The following is a 22682-nucleotide window of genomic DNA, read 5'->3' on the forward strand; positions in this document are numbered from 1 at the left end:
GTACATGTGTCTCGTACATGTGTCTCGTACATGTGTCTCGTACATGTGTCTCGTACATGTGTCTCGTACATGTGTCTCGTACATGTGTCTCGTACATGTGTCTCGTACATGTGTGTGTGTGTGTGTGTCCTTTTGTGAGGAACTAAAGACCATCAACAGAGGTTAGCCACCAAGTTGTCAACCAGGGGATTCAAGTTTTCAACAAATCCTATAGGGAATTCAGGAGAGAATTCTGTACCCAGAGAGTGATGAGAATGCAGAACTCAGTACCACAGGGAGTAGTTGAAATGAATTGTATAGTTAGAAGTGCATTTACAAAGAAGCTCGACAAGTGCATGAGGAATAAGTAAATCGAGGTGATGGAGGTTGAGGCATGCCTCAATAGCAGTGTGACTACCAGCATGGACTGGCTGAACTGAAATGATTTGTTCCTGTGCTGTAATGTAATGTAATGTTCCCGGAGGATCCAGGAATTAAAGACTAATGTCCTGGCTACTGCTGTGAGCAACACAAGAGAAAAATCAGAGTTGCACTTTATAATTGTCAGCATTTTATTTTAATCCCCCTCCCCATATTTTCTTTGAATACTGTATTTATCGGTGATAAAAAAAAACTTGGAAACCAGGAGAAAAGGACCTGCTCTCATCCGGACCTCGAGAGCTTGGATGAATGGAAGCAAATGTAGCAGATGACATTTGATGCAGAGAAGTGTGTAATGATACAAGCTGGTAGAAGACCAAGAGGAATTTTAAAAGGAAGGGGTACAATTCGGAAGGGGTACCAGAGCTGAAGGTCCCAGGGGTGTGTCGGCACAAATCATTGAAAGTGGCAGGGCAGATTGAGGAAGCGCTTAATAAGCTTTACCAGATCCTGAGTCTTATATGAATAGAGGCGCAGAGCTCAAAAGCAAAGAACTTATCATGAATTGTTATAAGCCTCAATTGGAGAATTGCGTCCACACTTCAGATGGGGCACACTTCAGAAGGTTTAAAAGAAGGCTCAGAAAAGATTCACAAGAATTTTTTTTTTTAATCTTTCATTGGACAAAACTGTCACTGAAAAAGCCAACATTTGTAGTCCACCACCATTGCCCCAGAAAAAGTTGTAGAGAGCCACCTACTTAAACCGCTGCACTGCATCAGTTTAGCTAAACTACAGCCTACAATCCCACTTATTTCATCAGCCATGCGTTGACCTCTGAGGTTCGTACACAACAGAGGCTGGAGAGACCGGAAATGAATGCATCAGCGTGTCGTTCGGTGTGTGTGGACACTCAGAACAGCCACGCAGCTTATAGGGAACATTTCCTCCAGCTCTGTTGAAAAGCTAGTCCCAGGATTTTGATGGAGCAACAATGAAGTACCAGCCATATGATTCCAAACCAGGATGCTGTGCAACTTGGAGGTGGTGGCATTCCCATGTATCTGCTGCTCTTGTCTTTCTCGATGGTAGAGGTCACAGATTCTGAAGGAGGAGCCTTGATAAGTTGCTCCAGTTCATCTTTTAGATGGTACACACACTGCTGCCACTGTGCATTGTTGGTGAAGAAAGTGAAGGTTTAAGTTATTGGATAGGGGGCTGACCAAGCGGCCTGCTTTGTCCTGGATTCCATCAGTATTCAGTCCCTCCACTACCAATGCACAGTGGAAGCAGAGAATGGCCAAAGGGATGAAGGGCTTCAGTTAAGTGGATGACTTGAAGCAGTGGGGCTGTTCTCCTTTGAGAGCAGAAGTTTGACAGGGGGTTTGATAGAACATTTCAAAATCATGACAGGTCTGAACAGAGTGGATGGGGAGAAATTGTTCAATTGGTGGAAAGATCTAGAACAACAGTGTGTTGATTTAAGATGAATGGCAAAAGAATCAAAAGATCAGATGGGGAGAAATGTATATGATACAGTAAGTAATTAGGACCTGGAATTTACTGGCTGAGAATGTGGTGGAGGCCCATTTATTCAAGGATTCCCAAAGAGTAATTGTCTTAGTAAGAAGAAAATATTGGGTGAGATTATGGGGAAAGGGTCAGAGGATTGGGGCTGGCTGAGTTGTACTTTCAGGGAGCTAGCAGAAGCATGAATGGACAAATAGCCTCCTTCTACACTCTAACCATTTCATGAAAGGGAAGTCATGAAATTGTTGCCATCTATTATCCATGATCTTAGAAAATTAGCCCTTGAAATGGTGCATTGCTCAGTCTGAATATAAGATAAATGAAAATGGACATGGAATTTACCTTTCAATAATGCATTTGGTTTACAACAAAGTGAAAAGAGCAGGGTTTAAAAATAGAACAAACACAAGCTGAGTCAGTGCCTTGTCTTTATCACATAGAATAAAGCAGCACTGAAGGAGACCATTCAGCCCATCTTGTCTGTACTGGGTTTTTGAAAGCTTTATCCAATTCATCCCATTCATCAGTCTTAAAGGCAGGGTTGGGGCTCTTGAGGTGCAGTGACTCTGGCTGTGCCTCTGAATCAGCAAGTTCTGGGTTTGAATCCCATCTTCCACAAAGCTATGTCTGAACAGGGTGATTTAAATGTAATTTTTAAAGGAAAGTCTTGTTGGGCGCCCAATTCATCCAATGGAACAGTGAGTTAATCCAACAAATACACAGTCATACAGATCAGATTCATGGTCTGTGATCTATAAGCAAACATTAACTGGAAAATGGATAGGACCTTGAGATTTGACCTCACCGTGTTAGGGGGAAGAATGAATAGCCATAGTGAGATCTGAACTCATGTTCAGATCATAAATTCGAAATTGCTAATCCAGTAACATAACTACTACTCCACCATTTTAGCAATTCTGATTATTATCATCAGCACAGATTTTGAGGTCAGACTGCTTTGCTGAATATATGGTATGCTTCTAGTGTGGTGTCTTATCACATCCTTGAATTCACACCAACATTTTAGCTTATTTTTTAAAATTAATTTGTTGGGAATGTTTTGATATACCTCCGTGGGAGTTGGCACTCAAACTTGGACATTTTAACTCAGAGGTCGGAACAGTGGCAGTGCACAAGACCCAAATCCGCCCCCTCCCACCCAACACCATGCCACACCAAAATTTTAAAGTTACTCCGACAGCATTAACATAATATTTAAATTGACTCACATTTAATCTTCTGACACTCTGAAATATTTGTTCAGTGTACTTAATTAAAACAAAGTAGAGTTTTTCTTTTAAATAAGTACACTAAGATGCTCAACAGATGTCGCAATTCTGACAAATCCTGGAAACCCTTTTGGAAAAACGGCATTGACAGTGTCCCCAAAATCCAAATCCCCATGGGCCCCAACCATAAAAGTGAAAGTAAAGCCACCACAGTCCTGCTGTCTTGGTGGAGAGGCAACTGCTGGTGGTTTAACCTGAGGGTTACAATGCTTCAGATGAGGGGAAAGGGAGAAGAAGAGTCCTTCATAACTGGCTCAGCTGGTGTGGGAATTGAACTCATGTTGTTGGTGTTACTCTGTACTACAAACCAGCTGTCCAACCAACTGAGCCCCGTTCCCCCCAACCATAAAGACAGACAAAACAATCATCACCGATGTCTTCATTTGTATTACTCTTGTGGAGGCATCACAGTGACACCCAACTTCATGCCCAATTAACGTCCTACAGGATGATGTAAATCTCTACCCGAATTCCCCTTTTCCAACTCCAGATTCTAAAGCCTACTGTATTAAACAGCAATAGCTCAAGCCAAGGTTGCTTAATGCAGCAACACTTAGATTTATATAATACTTCAAATGTAATAAAAAAAGTCCCAAGGCACTTCACAGCAGCATTATAGAACAAAACATGACTCTGAGCATGGAAGGAGATATTAGATCAAGTGACCAAAAGCTTGGTCAAAGTGATACATTTTAAGGAGTGTCTTAAAGGAGAGAAGTGAGCAAGAGAGGCTATCTTGGTAACTGCGGCACTGCCCCTATGACGTTTAAAACCAGGGAGATGCCAAGGAAAGTGCAAAAACCTCAGGGGGTATGGGCTGAAGGAGATTAGAGATTGGGAGGGTTCAATCCAGAGAGAGGTTCAGAGACAAGAGTGGAAATTTTAAAATCAGGACGTTTCTTGACCAGGACCCAATGTAGTCAATGAGCACGAGGGTGATTAGCGAATGGCACCTAGTGTGAGTTAAGACATCAACTGCAAAGAGCTCATGGAATTCCCAAATCTAGAGGCAATGAGCACAGGGAAAGTGTCCCTACGTCTGAGCCAGGTAGGCCCTGGTTGAAGTTCCACCTGCTCCAGAGGTGTGTAATAATATCTCTGAAATGTTTGATTAGAAAATATCTAGAAGTAATGAGGGTTTTGACGGCTGTTATGTAGCAAGAGGGCAAAGTTATGGTGGAATTGTGGTCTTAGTGATGATAGTGTTTGTAATGACACTGGTTTAATCTCATAGCATTGCCAAGGACAGAGATAGAGTTGGTAGCTGGGGAATGGATCAGGACCCAAAAATAATGTCTTTGGGCTCTCCAATATTTAATTGGAGGAAACTTCAACCTATTCAGTACTGGATGCTGGTAAGCAATCTGATAATTTCGCAACACTGGAGGAGTCAAGAGAAGAGAGAGTAAAGTAGAGCTGGTTATTATTAGTATACATGCAGCCATCAAGCCTCTTGACTTTCAGGATCTCCACAGTTCAGTTTCACACAGAGCAGTGCACTCACCAACTGAGGTTTCAAAGAATTTGCCACCCAGTTATTTTCCGATTTTGTTGTACTTCAACGTGCAAACATATGAACTTGAACATGCCGACACAATTTCCAATTTGATCACAGCTTAGTTATCAAAAAAAGGAACCCAATCTACACCCATTGGGAAAGGCACGTACTGTCAACCAGAGCACCCCATTGCTGACGTGAGCAAAATTTGTTAACTCAACACAGACCAGAGTAAGAAGCTCATACATTTATACAGGTTAAGTCAGACAGAAAAACAGCAATTAGAACTTCCTTCTGTCTCTCTATTTTTGTTCACTTAGCACAGGAATATAGAAACTGTTTCTCTTTGTTGATTACTCAGAGGCTTCCAATAAAACCCATGGGCCTTTTGGACGAGTCAGAACTCATTGGTAAATGCACTCCAGCTGCATTCCTGTGCCTCTGGAACTTCCGCGCTTATTAAATTTAAATTTATTATTTAATTATTATTGAATTTAAATCCATGTTCATGTTAAATTCCATATATCTTGAGCTACTAATCTTGGTGTCCCAATTTGGGATTTATTCAACAATGAGGTAATAACATTAAAAATAGCTCTTTCCAAATCTCCACAACATTGAAACTGGATAAAATCAGCAAGGTCAAAAGATATCAACACAAATACAACAGACTTTATATCTACTCCAGACAGCAGGTTACTAGAACTTGAGGAACAGTAAGCAGTGGTTTCAACCCTGCTAATCAGGACAAATACTATCTTAAAATGTGTATAAAGAGCCATCACTGAAGGGACTGAGTCTAGTAAAACTGCCAACTTTAAACTGCTGTATCTTTGTGGCAGTTACATTATTCCCTCAGTTCAATCATTGGCCCTCAAGTCTCTGATATCAGCTTACTGTTTAAAACCACAATATTCATCTACTAGGTGCAACAAACAGGAATTATCAGTAAATATTCAATTTATTCTTAGGCAGAGCTCGTGATAAATATCTAATAACTCCACCATAAAATGTGGAGATCAATACTCAGTTTGGGTTCTACCGGGGGCAATCAGCACCAGACCTCATTATAACCTTGGTCCAAACATGGATAAAACAGAGGTCAGGTGAAAGTGACTTCCCTAAATATTAAGTTGCCATTTGAACAAGTCTGATATCAAGGAGTTTTAACAAAATTAAAGTCAGTGGGAATCATGAGAAAACCCTCCACTGCTTGGAGTCATATGTGGCTTAAAGGAAACAAGTTTTAGTGGTTGGAAACCAATCACCTCAGCCACTGGACGTTTCTGCAGAGTTCCCCAGGGAAGTGTCCTTGGCCCAACCACTTTCACCTGTCTCATCATCAATCTTCCTTCCGCCATAAGGACAGAAGTGGAGGTGTGCAGTGATGCATTCACAATCATCAGATACTGAAGCAGTTTGTGCCCACAAGCAACAAGACCAGGACAACACTGAGGCCGAACTGCTGGGCAGTGTTACATGGACATTACATGCCACTTGAGTGCAAGGCAATAATCATTCCAACAAGAGAGAATCTAACCATCGCCCTATGACATTTGATGGCATTACTATTGACATCTCTCCATCAACATCCTGGGAAATGACCAATGACCAGAAACTAAACAGGTGGAGCATTCACAATAAAATAGTCAAATAAGTCATGCAAAAAAAATCTAAACGGGTATGATATAGTGGGGATTACAGAGATGTGGCTGCAGGGTGATCAGGAATGGGAACTGAATATTCAGCAGTTTTCAGCTTTTAGAAAGGACAGACAAAAAGGAAAGGGAGGTAGGGCAGCACTGCTGATTACAAAGGAAATTAATGCGAGTGTGAGGAGGGATGGTAGCTCTGGTGAAGTAGAATCTGAAGCACCAAGAAGTCAAAAACAATAGTAGGAACTGTATCCACACCACAAAACTGTTGCAGTAATATTGGGGTAGGCATTATAAAGGAAATTAGATATGCAAGTCTTTTTTTTCCATTTGTGGGATGTGGGCGTGGCTGCTGGGCCAGCATTTCTTGCCGGGCCAGCATTTCTTGCCCATCCCTAGTTGTCCTTAGAAGGTGGTGGTGAGCTGCCTTTTTGAACCGCTGCAGTCCTCCTGATGTGAGTTGACCCACAATGCTATTAGGGAGGGAATTCCAGGATTTTGACCCAGCAACAGTGAAGGTATAAAGGTACAGCTATAATTTTGGGCAACTTCGATCTGCATATAGATTGCGTAAATCAAATCAGTTGCAAAACCTTAGAGGAGGAATTCTTGAGGTGTATATGGGATAATTTTATGGATCAATACATTTAAGAAACAAGGGATCAAAGGATACAGGGAGAAAGCAGGAACAGGGTACTGAGTTGGATAATTACCATGATCATATTGGATGGCACAGCAGGCTCAAAGGGCCAAATGGCCTACTCCTGCTCCTATGTTCTATGTTTCTATTTGAATACTGTGACAATAAGAGCAGATAAAATAATCAAAGGTATAGATAGAGTGGACAGCCAGAGACTTTTTCCTAGGGTGGAGGTAGTTATTACGAGGGGGCATAGTTTTAAAGTGAGTGGAGGTAGATATAGGGGAGACGTCAGAGGTAGGTTCTTTACTCAGAGAGTGGTAGGGGCATGGAATGCATTGCTGGAGAGGGTAGTGGAGTCGGCCTCATTAGGGGCATTTAAGCAGCTATTAGATAGGTATATGGATGATAGTATAAGGTAGCGGTGGAGGTTAGATAGACATTAGGTTTAGGGTAACAGTTCAGCACAACATCGTGGGCCGAAGTGCCTGTACTGTGCTGTACTGTTCTTTGTTCTATGTTCTCGACGAATGGCTGCGAATTCTGCAGCAATTAAACTCATCTCCTTACTCATCAAAGACTGTCACCAATGCAAACATGGGTTAAGAGTCTGAAAGGAAACTCTCCGCTTACCTGAATACGCACACTCTGACGTTCAAGAAGCTCAACACCATCCAGCACAAAGCAACTGCTTTGTTGTCACCCTATCCAACATCATCATTCACTTCTTTCACCACTGATGCCCAGGGCAAGCATTATGTACCATTGACAAAATGCACTGCAGTAACTCACCAAAGCTCCCTTGACAAGATCTTCCAGAACAACAATCACTACTATCCAGAAAGACAAGGGGAGCAGATGCTAGAAAACACCAGCTGCAAGTTCACATCCAAGCCACACACACTTTAATAGAATCCCTCTACTAGTCAGCCCAACAGGTCCACACCAACCCTCCAGAGAACATCCCACACAGACTCAACCTTCCCACCCCATGGGCCTGCATTTCCCATGGCCAATCTGTTTAAACTACACATCTTTGGACTGTGGGAGGAAACCTGCACAGACATAGGGAGAATGTACAAACTCCACAGGGACAGTCACCCACAGCTGAGATTGAACCCAGGTCCCTGGGGCTGTAAGGCAGCAGTGCTAACCACTGAGCCACTGCTGCAGCCACACCACACTAACTTGGAACAATACCACCACTCCTTCACTGCTACTGGATTGAAATCCTACACTTCCTTCCCCAACAACACTGTGGATGTCCCTACCAAATGGACTGCAGTGGTTCAAAAAGATGGCATACCATCACTTTCTCAAGGGCAATTAGGGATGGTCACCAAATACTGACCTTGACAGCAACACTTACATCCCATAAATAGATTAAAATAAACAACATCCCCTTAAGGTCTTAAACTGTTTAAAACCCTGAATGCAAGTTTGCTTTCTCAAAGGAGGATAAATAAAGGGAGGGAAAACTTTTAGTATCTGAACTCAGAAAATGTAACATGTGACTCAAATCACAAGTTAATTGGGATCTATTTCCTGGCAGCTGATTTTTTTTTGTCTTTAGTTTCAAATGAGCACTTTAGAAAGAAATTTGAAGACCATATCAGGGAATCCAGCAGCTGCCAATGGTTATTACAGGTGTGTTGTCGGTTCACACAGACCAGGAGGGTTCCTGCTTTGATTGCCAGTCTTTGCCGAGTTTGCTGATCTCTTGACAGGGTTGACATTCTTGACTGCTATCTGCTGCAAAGTGTGTACACATATATTGAGAAAGAACTGTACACAGCTCTGCTGCAATGCCCGGCAGAAATGAAAGCTCACTGACATTCACTGTCTAGGAGCATACAGAAAATCTCGCAATTTACAGCACAGAAGAAGAACAACTGTCTCATCAGGCCTGTGCTGGCTATCTGAACAAGCTAACTATAACTGAACAAGCCCACATTCTGTCCTTTCCCCATACAAAAAGATTTGCATTTATCTATCACTTTGCTCAGCCACTAGATATTTCAAAGCACTACACCTAGTAAAGTATGACTAATTGAGGTGATGGCCTAATGGTATTATCAATAGACAATTAATCCCAGCAGTCCAGGTAATGATCTGAGGATCTGGATTCAAACTACATTCAATAAAAAAAATCTGGAAATAAGTAACTGTAATCATTGAAATGGTAGGTAACTGTCAGGGGGAGAAACCTACCTTGTTCACTAATATCCTTTAGGAACGAAAGCTACTATTCTTACCCAGTCTGGGTTATACGTGACTCCTGAACCACAGCAATGTGTTGACTCTTAACTGCCTTCTGGGCAATTAGGGACGTGTGATAAACATTGGCCTAGCTATATCCTGCCGATGAGAAAAAAAATGTCCATACACTTCTGTTCTTTTACTTTTCAAAGTTTGATCTTTGGAATCTACTGTGGATTCATTTCCAACAGTTTCTGGTCAAGCACTCCAGATTCTAGATACTCTTTATACATAAAAATTCTAAGCTTTCCTTCAAACTTTGGATTATAATCTAAAATTTATGACAACCTCATTATCCTGATCAATGGAAACAACTGCCCCTGGTTAAGGTATCAACTTTCAACATATGAAGTGAAATAACTGCACAGAAGCCAGGTCCTGTCACCAAGTCACCTGTTATTTACTAGTGCACAGTACACTGACTATGGCCAGCCAGCTCAGAGTCAGTCCTCAACCGAGGAAATTCTAATCTGCTGGTTATATTAGTTAGCCAAGGTTTTCCCAATTGGTTCAGGTTAACAACCATAATCAAGAGCCTTCTAGTTAAGAATGCCCACCTGGTCCCAATCACTACATTGAGAAGTGAGGTTACTAACCAGCCCTGATCAAACTGTAGACCAACTTTTCTTCAGGAGAAAAGTCGATGAGAGAGGAAAATTACACAAAATACAGGGAAGATTAATTAAAACACGTAACAGAGGAACTTTTCAATCTGACCTCAACTGAAAAGCTTAGATTAAGATAATTAGAGGATGGGCAATAAATGCTGTTTTAGCCAGCAATGCCCACATCCCATGATGATATTTTTAAAAATTGCTCGGCGTTTGATTATGTCTGGTGTCTGTGGTTCCCTGTGTGTGATTAGTTAAGTCTGTGTTTAGTTACTGAAGGTAAAAAACGAAACTGTAGGCAAGTAGCTGTAAGCATGAGAGCAGACATTTTAAAGCACTGAATAAATACTCCTGTTACAGACGTATAACCTGAAGCATTATCTTTGCAGATCTCCAAGGTAGAAAACACAGAGATCTCAATCAAGATGCCATGGCCGTTGCAAGTGTTTCAAAATCCTAGGGCTAGTGAGGGAAGAAAAATCCTTGGTAATGTTCTTGCTCTCAATTATCATCTAGTACCTCCTGCTGAAAAATGGGCTTGTGTAGCTGTCTAGCGAGGAAGATGTGATGCCTCCCTCCCACATTCAAAAGCCCTTCTAATGTGGACGATCCACAGATCTGAAGCATGGTGGACTAGAGGCTCCAAACAGCACCCTTGTGAGAGCTTTCAGGACAACTGGATAGGAGACCATTTTTAGGGGAAAAAAAAACAAACAACTTCCAGTGATAGTAAGAGCTGCCGACATTGGAGTCAGAGATAACACAGTCTGGAGGTGCTGTTTCTCCATCCCATGACCAACCCTTCCTCTCGTCCCCGCCTCCTTGGCCTGACACAACCTGTCCATCTTCTCTCCTACCTATCCGCTCCTCCCACCTCACTGACCAATCCCCACCACTCCCTACCTGCACTCACCTACCTTCCCCAGCTCCACTCCTCCTCTCTCTATTTATTTCAGAGCTCCCTTCCCCCTTCCCCATTTCTGAAGAAGGGCCCCGACCCGAAACATCAGCTTTCCTGCTCCTCTGATGCTGGCTGGCCTGCTGTGTTCCTCCAGCTCCACACTGTGTTATCTATAAACAACTTCCAGTATTTTTTTACACAGCAGTGATTGGAATGAGATCCTTGATTAGGCTTGTTAACCCCGGCCAATTAGGAAGCCCTCGCTGACCAATATAAACAGGGGATTGGTATGTTAATAAAGTTATTTGCGTACCTAGTGCTTTTTAATGTGTGTCACACCTGCACACGCACAACAAGGGGAGAATCAGCACTACTGCTGGATGGTAGTAGTATAGGGGTTTATGGAATATAAAAATAGAAACAGGGGATTTAGCATCTCCTCACTTCAGGGGACTGACTCCGAGCTGGCTGGCTACAGCCGGTGTACTGTGCACAAGTAAATAAAGGGTGATATGTTGACAGGATACCAGCCTCTGTGCAGTTATGTCATACACTCTTTAAATTTAATGGAGCATCATCTTGGTGAAAAATAATCAGTTCTTAGCTTTGTCGGAAAAGTAGAAAAGTGATATAATTTGAGCTGGAATGTAGCAGTATACAAACAGCCCTAATCACAACAACCCTACATTACAATAGTAGGGAGTCTTGCGACACAGTGGTAGTGTCACTACCTCTAAGCCAGGAGGCTCAGGTTCAAGTCTCACAATCTGGATGTGTGTCATTACTCTTATGAACATGCTGACTAAAAATAGTTTTAGGGCCTTGTGGCATGGATGTATTGTCCTCACCTCTGCCCTAGAAGATGCTGGTTCAATTCCCAACTGTGTCAAATGTGTTATAATGTATCTGAAGAGGTTGATTTTTCAAAAATAATTTAATGGGGCTCATATGACCGATGTTCATGTCCCACCTGCTCTGGATGTGCTTTATAACACACATTAAAAATATCAATATTACAGCATGACTATGTGCCTTAGGTTCTTTATTACATATCAATTATGTTCAATTAGGTACAGGTGAAGAGGCAATAATTGTGGCTTCACTTGAGCGTATAAAAACAGATACTACTGATCTTTGGGCATCTGGTGCAGAGGGATGTGAGCAAGTCAGAGAACCTCCTCCAGTCTGTCTGCTCCTGGGCTTGGTCAACTTGGCTATTAACAGGTCCAGGCAGGGTTCATAGCTGCCAATTATCTGTCCCTCTTCCGCGGCTATGTTCATGCCCGAGTGTCCTTGGAGAGGGAGCATGCAGTGTCCACCAACACTCTCAATGTCTTTACAGGCAGGTGGACACCGCGGGAGATAGAGTGCTTTATCTTCTCCTCCAAGTCCATTTTGATTTAAAACCCTCCCCCGCTCCTTACCTCTCTCTCATCTTTGATGGTCTTAACGGGTTTTGCATGTAAATTAGTCAACTGGAGAACATAGATGGTTTACCGTGAAGCGATGCATTTTGGAAGATCTAATGCAGGAGGGAAGTATACGGTAAATAGCAGAACCCTTAGTAGCATCAACATACAGAGGGGTCTAGGCTTACAGGTCCACAGTTTCCTGAAAGTGGCAACACAGTGGATAAGGTGGTCAAGAAAGCATATAGCATGCTTGTCTTCATCGGTCAGGGAATAAAGTGTAAAAACTGGCAAGTCATGTTGCAACATTATAGAACTTCAGTTAGGCTACGTTTGGAATATTATGTACAGCTCTAGTTGCCACACTACAAGAAGGATATGGAGGCTTTGGAGAGGGTTCAGAAATGGTTTACCAGGATATTGCCTGGTTTGGAAGGTAATAGCTATGAGGAGAGATTGGTTTGTTTCCACTTGAACATCAAAAGAGGAGCTGATATAATTTTACAAAATTATGAGAGGCATGGATAAAATGGATAGACAGAATCTATTTCCTGGGTCAAGATATCAAATTCGAGGAGACACAATAATAAGGTAAAACGGGGTAAGTTTAAAAGAGATGTGAAAGGCAAGTTTTTTTTTTACACAGAGTGTGGTAAGTGCCTGGAATGCTGCTCCAGAGGTGGTGGAGGAAGTGAAAGAACAGCAACATTTAAGAGGCATTTTGACAGATATATGAATAGGCAGGGAATAGAGGGATACAGACCACGTAGATGCAAAAGGTGTTTAGTTTAGAAAGGCATCATGTGTCAGCGCAATCTTGGTGCGCTGAAGGGCCTGTTCCTGTGCTGTTCTGCTCTTTGTACCTTTCTTTGTGTCTTTGTACTACTGGTGGTGGTTAATAAGTGAAAAAATACGATGGATGATTTGGTGACAGAAAAAAAATACTTCCAGTTATGTTTAATGACACTTCTGTATATTAAAAAAAACAGTAAAAAGAGATACTGCAGCTCTCATGATGCAGTGGTACTGTCCCTATCTTTAGCCCACAAGCTTGGGTCCAAATCCCACCTACATGAACAGATTGATTAAAAATATCTATGAAAAGGGACACTTACTGAAACTGTGGTGTGCTTGAGTTGGGAGCTACATGGTTGCAATATTTCATTCAGTAAATAAATGTAATACTGAGTTGAGATTGGGTGCAGTTTCCTCCTTCATCAACTGGCTTTCTAGAATAAGACATTTGTTCCATGCACAGCTCTTCAGAATATCCTGAAGTTAGGATAGGAATTGTATATTTGCAACTCTTATCTTTAGGTATTTTTCAACTAACAAAAAATTCTGCCAAGCACCTTTCATGAAGATAGTGCTGATATCTTTGAAATATTCTTTCATAGCAGCATTTGCCCTCTTCTTATTGCATTGTATTTAATTAAATTCACATTCCCAAACTGCTATGGTAGAATTTGAATTTATTTCTCTATATCATTAATCTAGGCCACTGGATTACTAGTCCAATAGGATAACTATAATGCTATCTTACTCAGATAAGATCACATTTGCAATCAAACACACCGGCTCGGAAAGCAAGTCTACAACCTCATCCACAACCCAAGCTATAAATCTTCTCAAAAACTTTAAATCATATTATAGATTGTGGGCTGCTACAGTCTGGGGGTAATGTTCTAACTTTTCAGGTAACTTCATAGGTCAGCAGCATCTATCAGTACTTAGCAGGGAAACATCTAGGAATCGTCTGTTCCTATGTTCAGCAGAATGATCTAGGACTGCTCAAAGAAGAGCCAGGGATTCTCCATGTTCTGGTCAACATTCCCTTTTCGAATCACAGCATCAGAAACTAGTTATTCATCTTGTTATTAGTTTTGGAAGTTATTTTTCACAAAGTGTTTATCTATACAACAGAATAAGTTACATTTCAAAGTAACCAATTTGACACAAAGGAAAATTGGATGTAAATCTTTATACTAATCTGGTATGATTTCATCCCATCACTGTGTCAAAGTCCAAAGCATTTCATTTTTGTTTGATACAGCAAATAAGGGACTAATTCTAATCTGACTCACTTGGTGGGCAAACCATAAAATCCAGGTTACAGAATTTATTGCATAATGCAGTACGTATTGTGAATTTGGCAGCATCAGTCTTTGCACCCCATGACTAATTGACCTTTGCATTTGAATTGTTTATAAATTCTGCCATCATTGCAAACAATGTGCCAGATGCATTAATGTGAAAATCATGCTTTTAACACCATTTCAGAGTCACGGTGCTATGTGACTATAATCAGAAGGTGAGGTGAGAGTGACAGCCTTTGACATCAAGGCAGCATTCGGCCAAGTGCGGCATCACAAGGACCCCCAGCAAAGTTGGAATCAATGGGTATCGGGACAAACTCTTCACTCTTTGGAGTCATACCTGGCACAGTAGAAGATGGTCGTGGTTGTTGGAGGTCAGTCATTTCAGCTCCAGGACACTGGGGGCAGGAGTTCCTCAGCGTGGTATCCTAGGCCCAACCATCCTCAGCTGCTTCATTAATGGCCTTCCCCCATCATAAGGTCAAAAGTGGGGATATTTGCCAATGATTGCACAATGCTCAGCACCATTCATGACTCCTCAGAATCAGAAGCAGTCCATGTTCAAATGCAACAAGATCTGGACAATATCCAGGCTTGAGCTGACTAGTGGCAAGTAACATTCATGCCACACAAATGTCAGGCTATGACCATCAACAATAAGAGACAATATAACCACTGCTCCTTGACATTCAATAGTGTTACTATCACTGAATCCCCCAATATCAACATCCTGGGGGTTACCATTGACTAGAAACTCAATTGGACTTCCTACATAAACACAGTGGCTACAAGAGCAGGTCAGAGGCTAGGAATACTGCAGTGAGTAACTCACCTTCTGACTCCCCAAAGCCTGTCCACTATCGACAAGGCACAAGTCAGGAGTGTGATGGAATACTCCCCACTTGCTTGGATGGGTGCAGCTCCATTGGCACTCAAGAAGCTGGACACCATCCAAGACAAATCTGCACGCTTGACTGGCACTACATCTACAAGCATCTACCAACTCCACTGCCGATACTCAGCAGTTGCAGTAGCAGTGCATACTATTTACAAGATGTACTGCAGAAATTCACCAAAGATCCTCAGAGAGCAGCTTCCATCTAGAAGGACAAGTACAACAGATACATGGGAACACCACCACCTTCAAGTACCCCTCCAAGCCACTCACCATCCTGACTTAGAAATATATCACAGTTCCTTCACTGTCACTGGGTCAAAATCTTGGAATTCCTTCCCTATTGGCATTGTGGGTCAACCCGCAGCAGGTGGACTGCAGCGGTTCAAGATGGCGGCTCACCACCTTCTCATGGGCAACTACAGACAGGCAATAAATGCTGGCCTAGCCAGCAATGCTGACATTCCAGAAATGAATAAACAAAAGCCAGAACTTGAGATTTTTTTTTTCAGCCTTATATCGTTTTTGAGTTTTTGAGTTTTTTGAGTTTTAACTTTGGGCATTTGCAAAGCAGAAAACATAGCAAGAATCTGTAAGTAGCAATCTGACTTTTATTGAGAAATAAAGAATAGCCATTACATTGTTATTGTTCTTCAGATACTGTTTTGGTTTGAGATCATTTATATCCCCCTGAGCAAGCAGACAAGGCCTCAGTTGAACATCGTATCGGAAAGTTGGTCACTCTGAATGTGTGGTGTTTCCCTCAGTATTGTACTTAATCAGCCTAGATTTTGTGCTAAAATCTCTGGACTTGAACCCCCAAACCTCTGACTCAGAGGTGACAATGTCACAGTTCATACCCATACCCTTACTCTCAGCAGCAAATGCTCCCACTGAATCATAGCTGACTTGTACACTGAGCTTGATCTGGTCCAGTTCAGTTTGGCTCAACAAGTGCTACTGATTAGGAAAGATAGTAATTCATTTTTGTTCCAAAATATGATCTGTTTTGATGTATTCCACGTTAAATCAAAAAGAAACATGTTTAACGAGTTTGCAGTCTATCACAAACTTTCTCATTATCAGTGCTACTCTCAGCATTTCTCCAATGTTGGCATTTAAGTATAGAGTATAGGTAAGCCACCAGTTTCCCATTGTTATTCAGATTTTGTGGCACATTATCTTACGCATGCTGCCAGTGTCAAACATAGGAGTAGCAACATCTGGACAGTACAACTGCAGATCCCTAAAGCTTAGTTCTGCCAGCTTGCAGGCAAGCCCACTGGATTTAGGTGAGATGTGTTCCTATCAAGGGGAACTTGCATGTTCCACATCAGAGAAATATACCACTGCAGACTCACATTTCTCAGCAGGTGGGCTTCGTGACACTTCGATGTGACAATGGATTTCTCCATCTACTGGGTGTACCTAATTAATCAACAAACACTTGGCCTGAAAAGCTCTGCTTTCGAAACAAGGTTAGAACCAACATTTGTTTTTTGCTCTCAACCCAGCTGACCTTGGTTAAGAGTACAGAATTCTCAATTAATAACTATCTCAAAGAACAGGAAATATACAAATAATAATCCAGACTCAGAAAGCGGGAGGTGCAGTAAAGTGTGCTAGATTTAAGATGCTCCCATTCTCCAAACTAAAATTTAACATTGGATCAGAGGTAAATAATCAATACAGGGCCTCATTGTATTAGTCTAAAACAAAAGGTTGACAACAAGAAATGTGATCAATTCAAAGCATAAAGTTGTTTGTTCCTAACATAAAGTGGGTTAAGACTCTTAAAACATGCATTTAATATTATAAAGTAAGGAAGTATGCTTTACAAATTGAAACTACATGAAGGAATAATCAAACACATTTCAAGAGATGGCACTTAATTTTATTGGATTAAGAGTGTTGGAAACTGTGTTGGCTTCCCAAAGGTATAAGGGGCATTTCTTTTTAAAAGAAAAGCTTTCATGGAATGTGGATATCAATGGCAAAACCAACAATTGTTGTCAATCCCTAATAGTCCTCAAAATGGTGGCGGTGATGAGTAGTATTCTTAAAACATACTCAGTTAATGTGGTGTACGTGGACTCACAATACTTGGAAGGGGAAAAAAAAATGGTTGAAATTTGTATTTGCAAGAGCCCAAAGTGAGCCAGAGAACCATCAGTAGTCCCTTTTATACCTTGTCTGATTTTCTATTCCATTGTCTTCACTTGAAAAGAAAATGAAGAATGGTGTCACAGAAGTTAGCAACTAATTATTTTTGAGTTTGTCAAATTGTCATGGTATATTTCAATCACTATATTCGCCAAGAGGGTGAGCAACCAATATGATGCAGATCATCAGGAGCTTAAAACAAAAGATAGGTTTAGAAAGTTGACATTATTCACTTAGGTAAAGAAGGGAATCAGAGGTAATCTCATGGGAACGTTAAGCATACATAGAGGATTGTCCCAGGCAAATAGTTTGCAGTACTAGAGACAGGAGACTGGCAAATTAACAAAGAGAAAGTTAGGTTTGTGAATATTGTTACATCGAATCTTTTCACTCATAGAAAAACAAGCTGCAGAAATTAATTAAAACAATACTAAAAAAAAGCATATAAATGGTTTGCAGACCCAACTTCATGCAATCTTGTTGACTGAAAGGATTTACGGTTAGACTAAGAACACATAGGTGAGATTTGAGTATCAAAAGCTGACTGATTGATAGAATATTCCTGTTCATAATATGGAAAGCAAAAACAATTGGACACTATAAAATCATTGATGTACACAATACATGAGTTGTTCACTGTTGCAGTTATACTTGTTCTGCTTCAGAAGGCTAGGTGATGACAGACTGACTTGAACCTGAATCAGTACACACGCTCTATAATCCTTGAATTACAGAGATATACATTACAAAGTAGGCCAGATTCATTCAGATGACTAGATGAAAAACATGTGCCAACAGCACAGGTCTGATTCCTCTCCTGGCTTGGGAGCTGCCTTCCTAAGAGCGGAAGGCAATGGCAACAGATCACAACAAAAACTGCCAAGAAAGTGGCTCAGGTTCAAACATTAGAAGACAATGAGCCAAGGACCAGCCTGCTGGCATAGCTGAGATAATGATAGATGACAAACACTCACCTCCGAACCCAACCAACTGCTCCAATCTATTTCTTTTTGGAAACAAGTGAATCCGCAGTTAATCCCCGTTGCTTGAATAAATAATCAATGCAAGGACAAGTATCACCATTTTAAATATTTTAATACAACAATACGAAAGGGGAAAGAAAATTAGCAGTTAACAAAGAGCTGCAGGTTACAGTAAGGAAAAAGAATTTAAATTGAACAGCCTTCATACGCTAATCAGTTCATTATAGAGATGAGGCAGCCCATCATTTCATAGCTACTATTTCTATAGTGATTGAATTCTGCATTTTTCTTTAAATAGACATCACCCAGGTGAAGGGACAAGCACCAAGACCAAAGGACACTGCCAAGGTTGGAAAGAATAGGAAAGAAAAGGTAAATTGAGATCAAAGAACATGTGATGCTGACTTGTGTTTGAAAAGATAAATGAGCAGCTAACTCCAGCACATAAAAGGTGTTTTCAACATCGGAAAAGTTTTAATTGCAATAAGTCTAAAGAAAAGAAGTCTTTACAACAGTTGTTAGGTCAATCTTAAATGCATGGGGGAACAGAGCAAAACCGTACAGTGCATATATCCAAATAGAGTCTCCCAAGCACTTGCGAAATACAGAAAGCATTCAGCTGAATAAAACAGGGTAAATTATCAAACTCAAACATTCGAAGAATGAAAGGGGAACACCAAAAAAGTCTTCTCCCAAATGTCAGGGGGCTGAAGAGAAGTCAACAGGACTTTTGTCAACCATAGGGGAAGTAGGTTGCTGAAATGCTAAGCATATTCCCTTAACATGTTAAACAAGAGAATGCAAACATGCAAAACAATATTTCTTCACCTCACACCTGTCAATAGGAGAGGCAACAGAAAAGAAAGGCAACAAAAATACAGTTCTTTTTTCTGTCTGGAGTTTGAATGATCAAATTTACTGGCCCATCGTCCTGGATTCTGGAAATGACAAGTCACCTCAATTTAGGTACAAGACTCAAAAATAATTTTGTACATAAATGTAAAATATGTAATATATGATACTGATCTTGGAGCCGGTTTCGTCTTAATTATAAAGTGTTACATGTGGGGAAAGAAAATTGGACATTGAGAAAGTGCAGCTCCTAAAATGGTTGTAATGTTATATAAAACATAGTAATGACACCAGCAGTTTGTTATAATGTTTCAAGGCATGGAGCTCTTACTGCATACTGTTAGCATTTGGAAAATAAAGCTTTTCAGCAGTTAAGCATAGAATTGGTTTAAAAATTACACCGCTCACATTGTAAATGTTTATCTCTAACATATCTCGCTGCAAACACTCTGTCTCAAGCAGCCACAGTAACACACACCATGATTCTCTTCTCACAATTCCTTCATTTACCAAGTAACCCGTTCAAATGACCTCTGATGAACTACAACCTTACATGTAACGTATTGTTTATAACCAGTCATTAATACAGGAAACAGCTAATACATCCGCCCTGTAACACACCCCTTGCTGTAACACTCCCGTACCACAACCTCTCACAGAACACACATCATTTTCCTCATTTGTAGACAACAATATCATACAAGGCTCATCTTCCTAACTACGGCAGAACCTATAATGTGACATGCAATAATTCAGGCTCGCTCGCTGGGAGGGAATATGTGCAAAAATAAAAATTAGATATCTGTAACGTGTTCGTTGATAAAGGCAGACTTTTTTTTAAGCATTGTTTGATAGACAAGATCTGCTGGTTAAATAGTCAGTTTTTACAATTAAAAGTTGATTTGAAGAAATGTCGTCAAGTCCCAAGCATCAGGATTTCATTAAGAGGAGGGAAGTAGGGAACAATGAAAAAAAACAGTTGATCCATTGCTTGATCTGTTAGAAACGTTGAAAAGGATCATTCTCTTTTTGGTAAAGTATTTGATAAATGGGCAACGTTGGCGGGTAAATTGCACCAAATGTTGTCGTGGCGTTGCTAGAGAAAAAAAGCCCTAACCGTTCTAATTACTTGTGCGACACGTAAAAGACACGGATATAGCAGGACTGTTCTCACAACGAGAGAAGCACTAAAGACGATGCCCCTTTAAACTAAACCGCGATTGTGGACGACAATGCAACTTGTAATCCTTAAAACAAAACTGAGCATCGTAAACGAAACGGCTAACCTACTACACCCGCTGTAATAGCCAGAATGCACTTCACATTTATCCCGTTTGAATTTACAATAACTGGGGCAATGAATCCTTGAATTAAAATAAAATGATTTCTTTCACACCTACACCCTTCTTAATAAAGAGTAATCGGATTTCAGGTTCAACTTGAATAAAACACCAAGCATTAGTTTCAATAAAATGTAAATAAAAACATCTTTTCTGCCCATCAGTGTAAAACAAAAATCATTCAATGGCGACATTTTAAATGTAATTTTAATCAAATGCCTAAGTGTCTTGATTAATTCAAGTCTGTTAATTTGATCATCGTCATTTGTTTGTACTGAAAAACAGGTTGATTTATAGTCAATTAAAGAAACTAAAATAACTAGAAACAGTAACACAATTAATAAGGTCTTGTTTTAAATCTATTGGTATCAGATGCTATGATTTCCCATTAACTGCTTTTGTTGCCTTATTCTGTAGGTGGTGCTGATGTTATTCAAACCTTTGTGCATGCCTGTGAATCGGTCCTTCAGTACAGTTAACTCATATATCTTCCCAAATTCCTCAAAGAGGGGCTTCAGGTCATTCTCCTCCAGGTTCCGTGGTATCTGGCCAATAAACAGCTTAATGGCGTCGTGGTCCTTCATCTGGCTGTGGTTGAGCTGAATATCAGCCTCGTTCATGGGTTGATGGTACTGGGGAGATTGCTGCTGTTGCTGCTGTTGAGCTCCGTCTGCCTCTCTCAGCCTGGCCATCGCTTACCAACAGAATGAAGAACACAGGAGGCACCACTCAGCTGTAGAGAGAAAAAAAAGACTTCCTGTTTCAGCCTGTGTGCTCAGTGGTGACACCCCTCGAGGACTGACTGTCTGGAAAAGCTGTTTGTATATTCCCCTCTCAGTTTAGCAGCAGGCAAGGTTTAAAGAGATTGCTGCTAATTAACCCTTGGAAGGCAGAAATGCTTTTCCTGTTGGAAAATGCTTTTCTAGTTTTGAGGAAGGGTCACCGGACCCGAAACGTTAACCCTGTTTTCTCCTCCACAGATGATGCCAGACCTGCTGAGCTTTTCCAGCAACTTTGTTTTTGTTCCTTGTTTCCAATGCTTTTCCTTTGTTTGATCTCTTGTTCAAAGCGTTTGCATAATGTCCATGAAAACAGTTCCAAGTTAATAGAGTGAGAAATCTTAAAAGGGATATATTTGTATCAAAACTAGCCACCTGAACATGGAAAGAACAATTTCAGCCTAGGCACCTTACCGCCGTCAGGACTCAACATCGAGTTTAACAATTTCAGAACGTAAACAGAATTTAAAACAAAGAACTGCGGGGTGCTGGAGATCTGAAACGCAGAAGAACAGAAATTGCTGGAGAAACTCAGCATCAGTCGAGAGAGAAACAGAGTTAACGTTTCGACTTCCGTGACCCTTCAATCATCAGTAAAGATTTTCTGATGAAGGGTCACTGGACTCGAAGCGTTAATTCTGTTTCTCTCGCAACAGATACTGGAAGACCCGCTGAGTTTTTCCAGCAATTCCTGGTTTTGTGACAAAATAGTAGGACAGTATTTACACATTAAAGCCTGTCAGTTACACCATGGACAGTGACATAACACTCAGGCTCAAGGTACAGCAGATAGTCAGGCAGGATCACTCAAAATAGCTTGCACATGTTTACATCCTTAATATACACCCGGGTGACCATCAAGCATAATCATGCAATATCTGGTTCACTGGAGATCTTATGGACACCACAGGGTGTCCATAATGGGCAAAGACCACCATCTAAGGTCTTTCTGCTGAAGTTAAATGGGGATCCATTTCAGTTATCAGATTCTCCCAATGTGTCAAATATATGTGAATATAATCTTGTACAGGTAAGAAATGCCTTGGTATGTTTGCTGGATAGATTCAAAACTCCAATGTTTGTTTGTTTCTTCATATGCTACTGTGCAGAACTGAGCTGCTTTAGCGACTATGTATGTATATAAATAAAGTATATAAATAAAGTATATAAATAAAGTGATTTTTAGGAATAAAGTACACTTTTGAAATCAAAAAAGCCACTTTTGCAGTCAGCACAGAAAAGGACACACACATATATCTCCCAAACTAAAGCAAAATACTGCAGATGCTAGGAATCAAGCACAAGGAATGCTAGAGAAACTCAGGCAGATCTGACAGCATCTATGGAGAGAGAAACAGAGTTAATGTTTCGAGTCCAGTATGACTTCTTCTGAAGTTCAGATGAAAAGACATACCAGATCTG

At 40.8% G+C, this 22682-nt stretch overlaps 1 protein-coding gene across 1 annotated transcript in view; it reads right to left on the minus strand.

Annotated features, from left to right (window-relative positions):
• Positions 1-21173, minus strand: part of LOC109937945 (CUGBP Elav-like family member 4) — a 447062-nt gene extending 425889 nt beyond the window's left edge. The window contains exon 1 of the mRNA XM_048614051.1: positions 20921-21173. Coding sequence (XP_048470008.1) covers positions 20921-21173 — 253 coding nt within the window. The remainder of the gene's footprint in view (positions 1-20920) is intronic.
• Between the last annotated feature and the right edge of the window lie 1509 nt (positions 21174-22682).

Source organism: Rhincodon typus, chromosome 29 (assembly GCF_021869965.1).
Source record: "Rhincodon typus isolate 14 chromosome 29, sRhiTyp1.1, whole genome shotgun sequence".
Classification (NCBI taxonomy): domain Eukaryota; kingdom Metazoa; phylum Chordata; class Chondrichthyes; order Orectolobiformes; family Rhincodontidae; genus Rhincodon; species Rhincodon typus.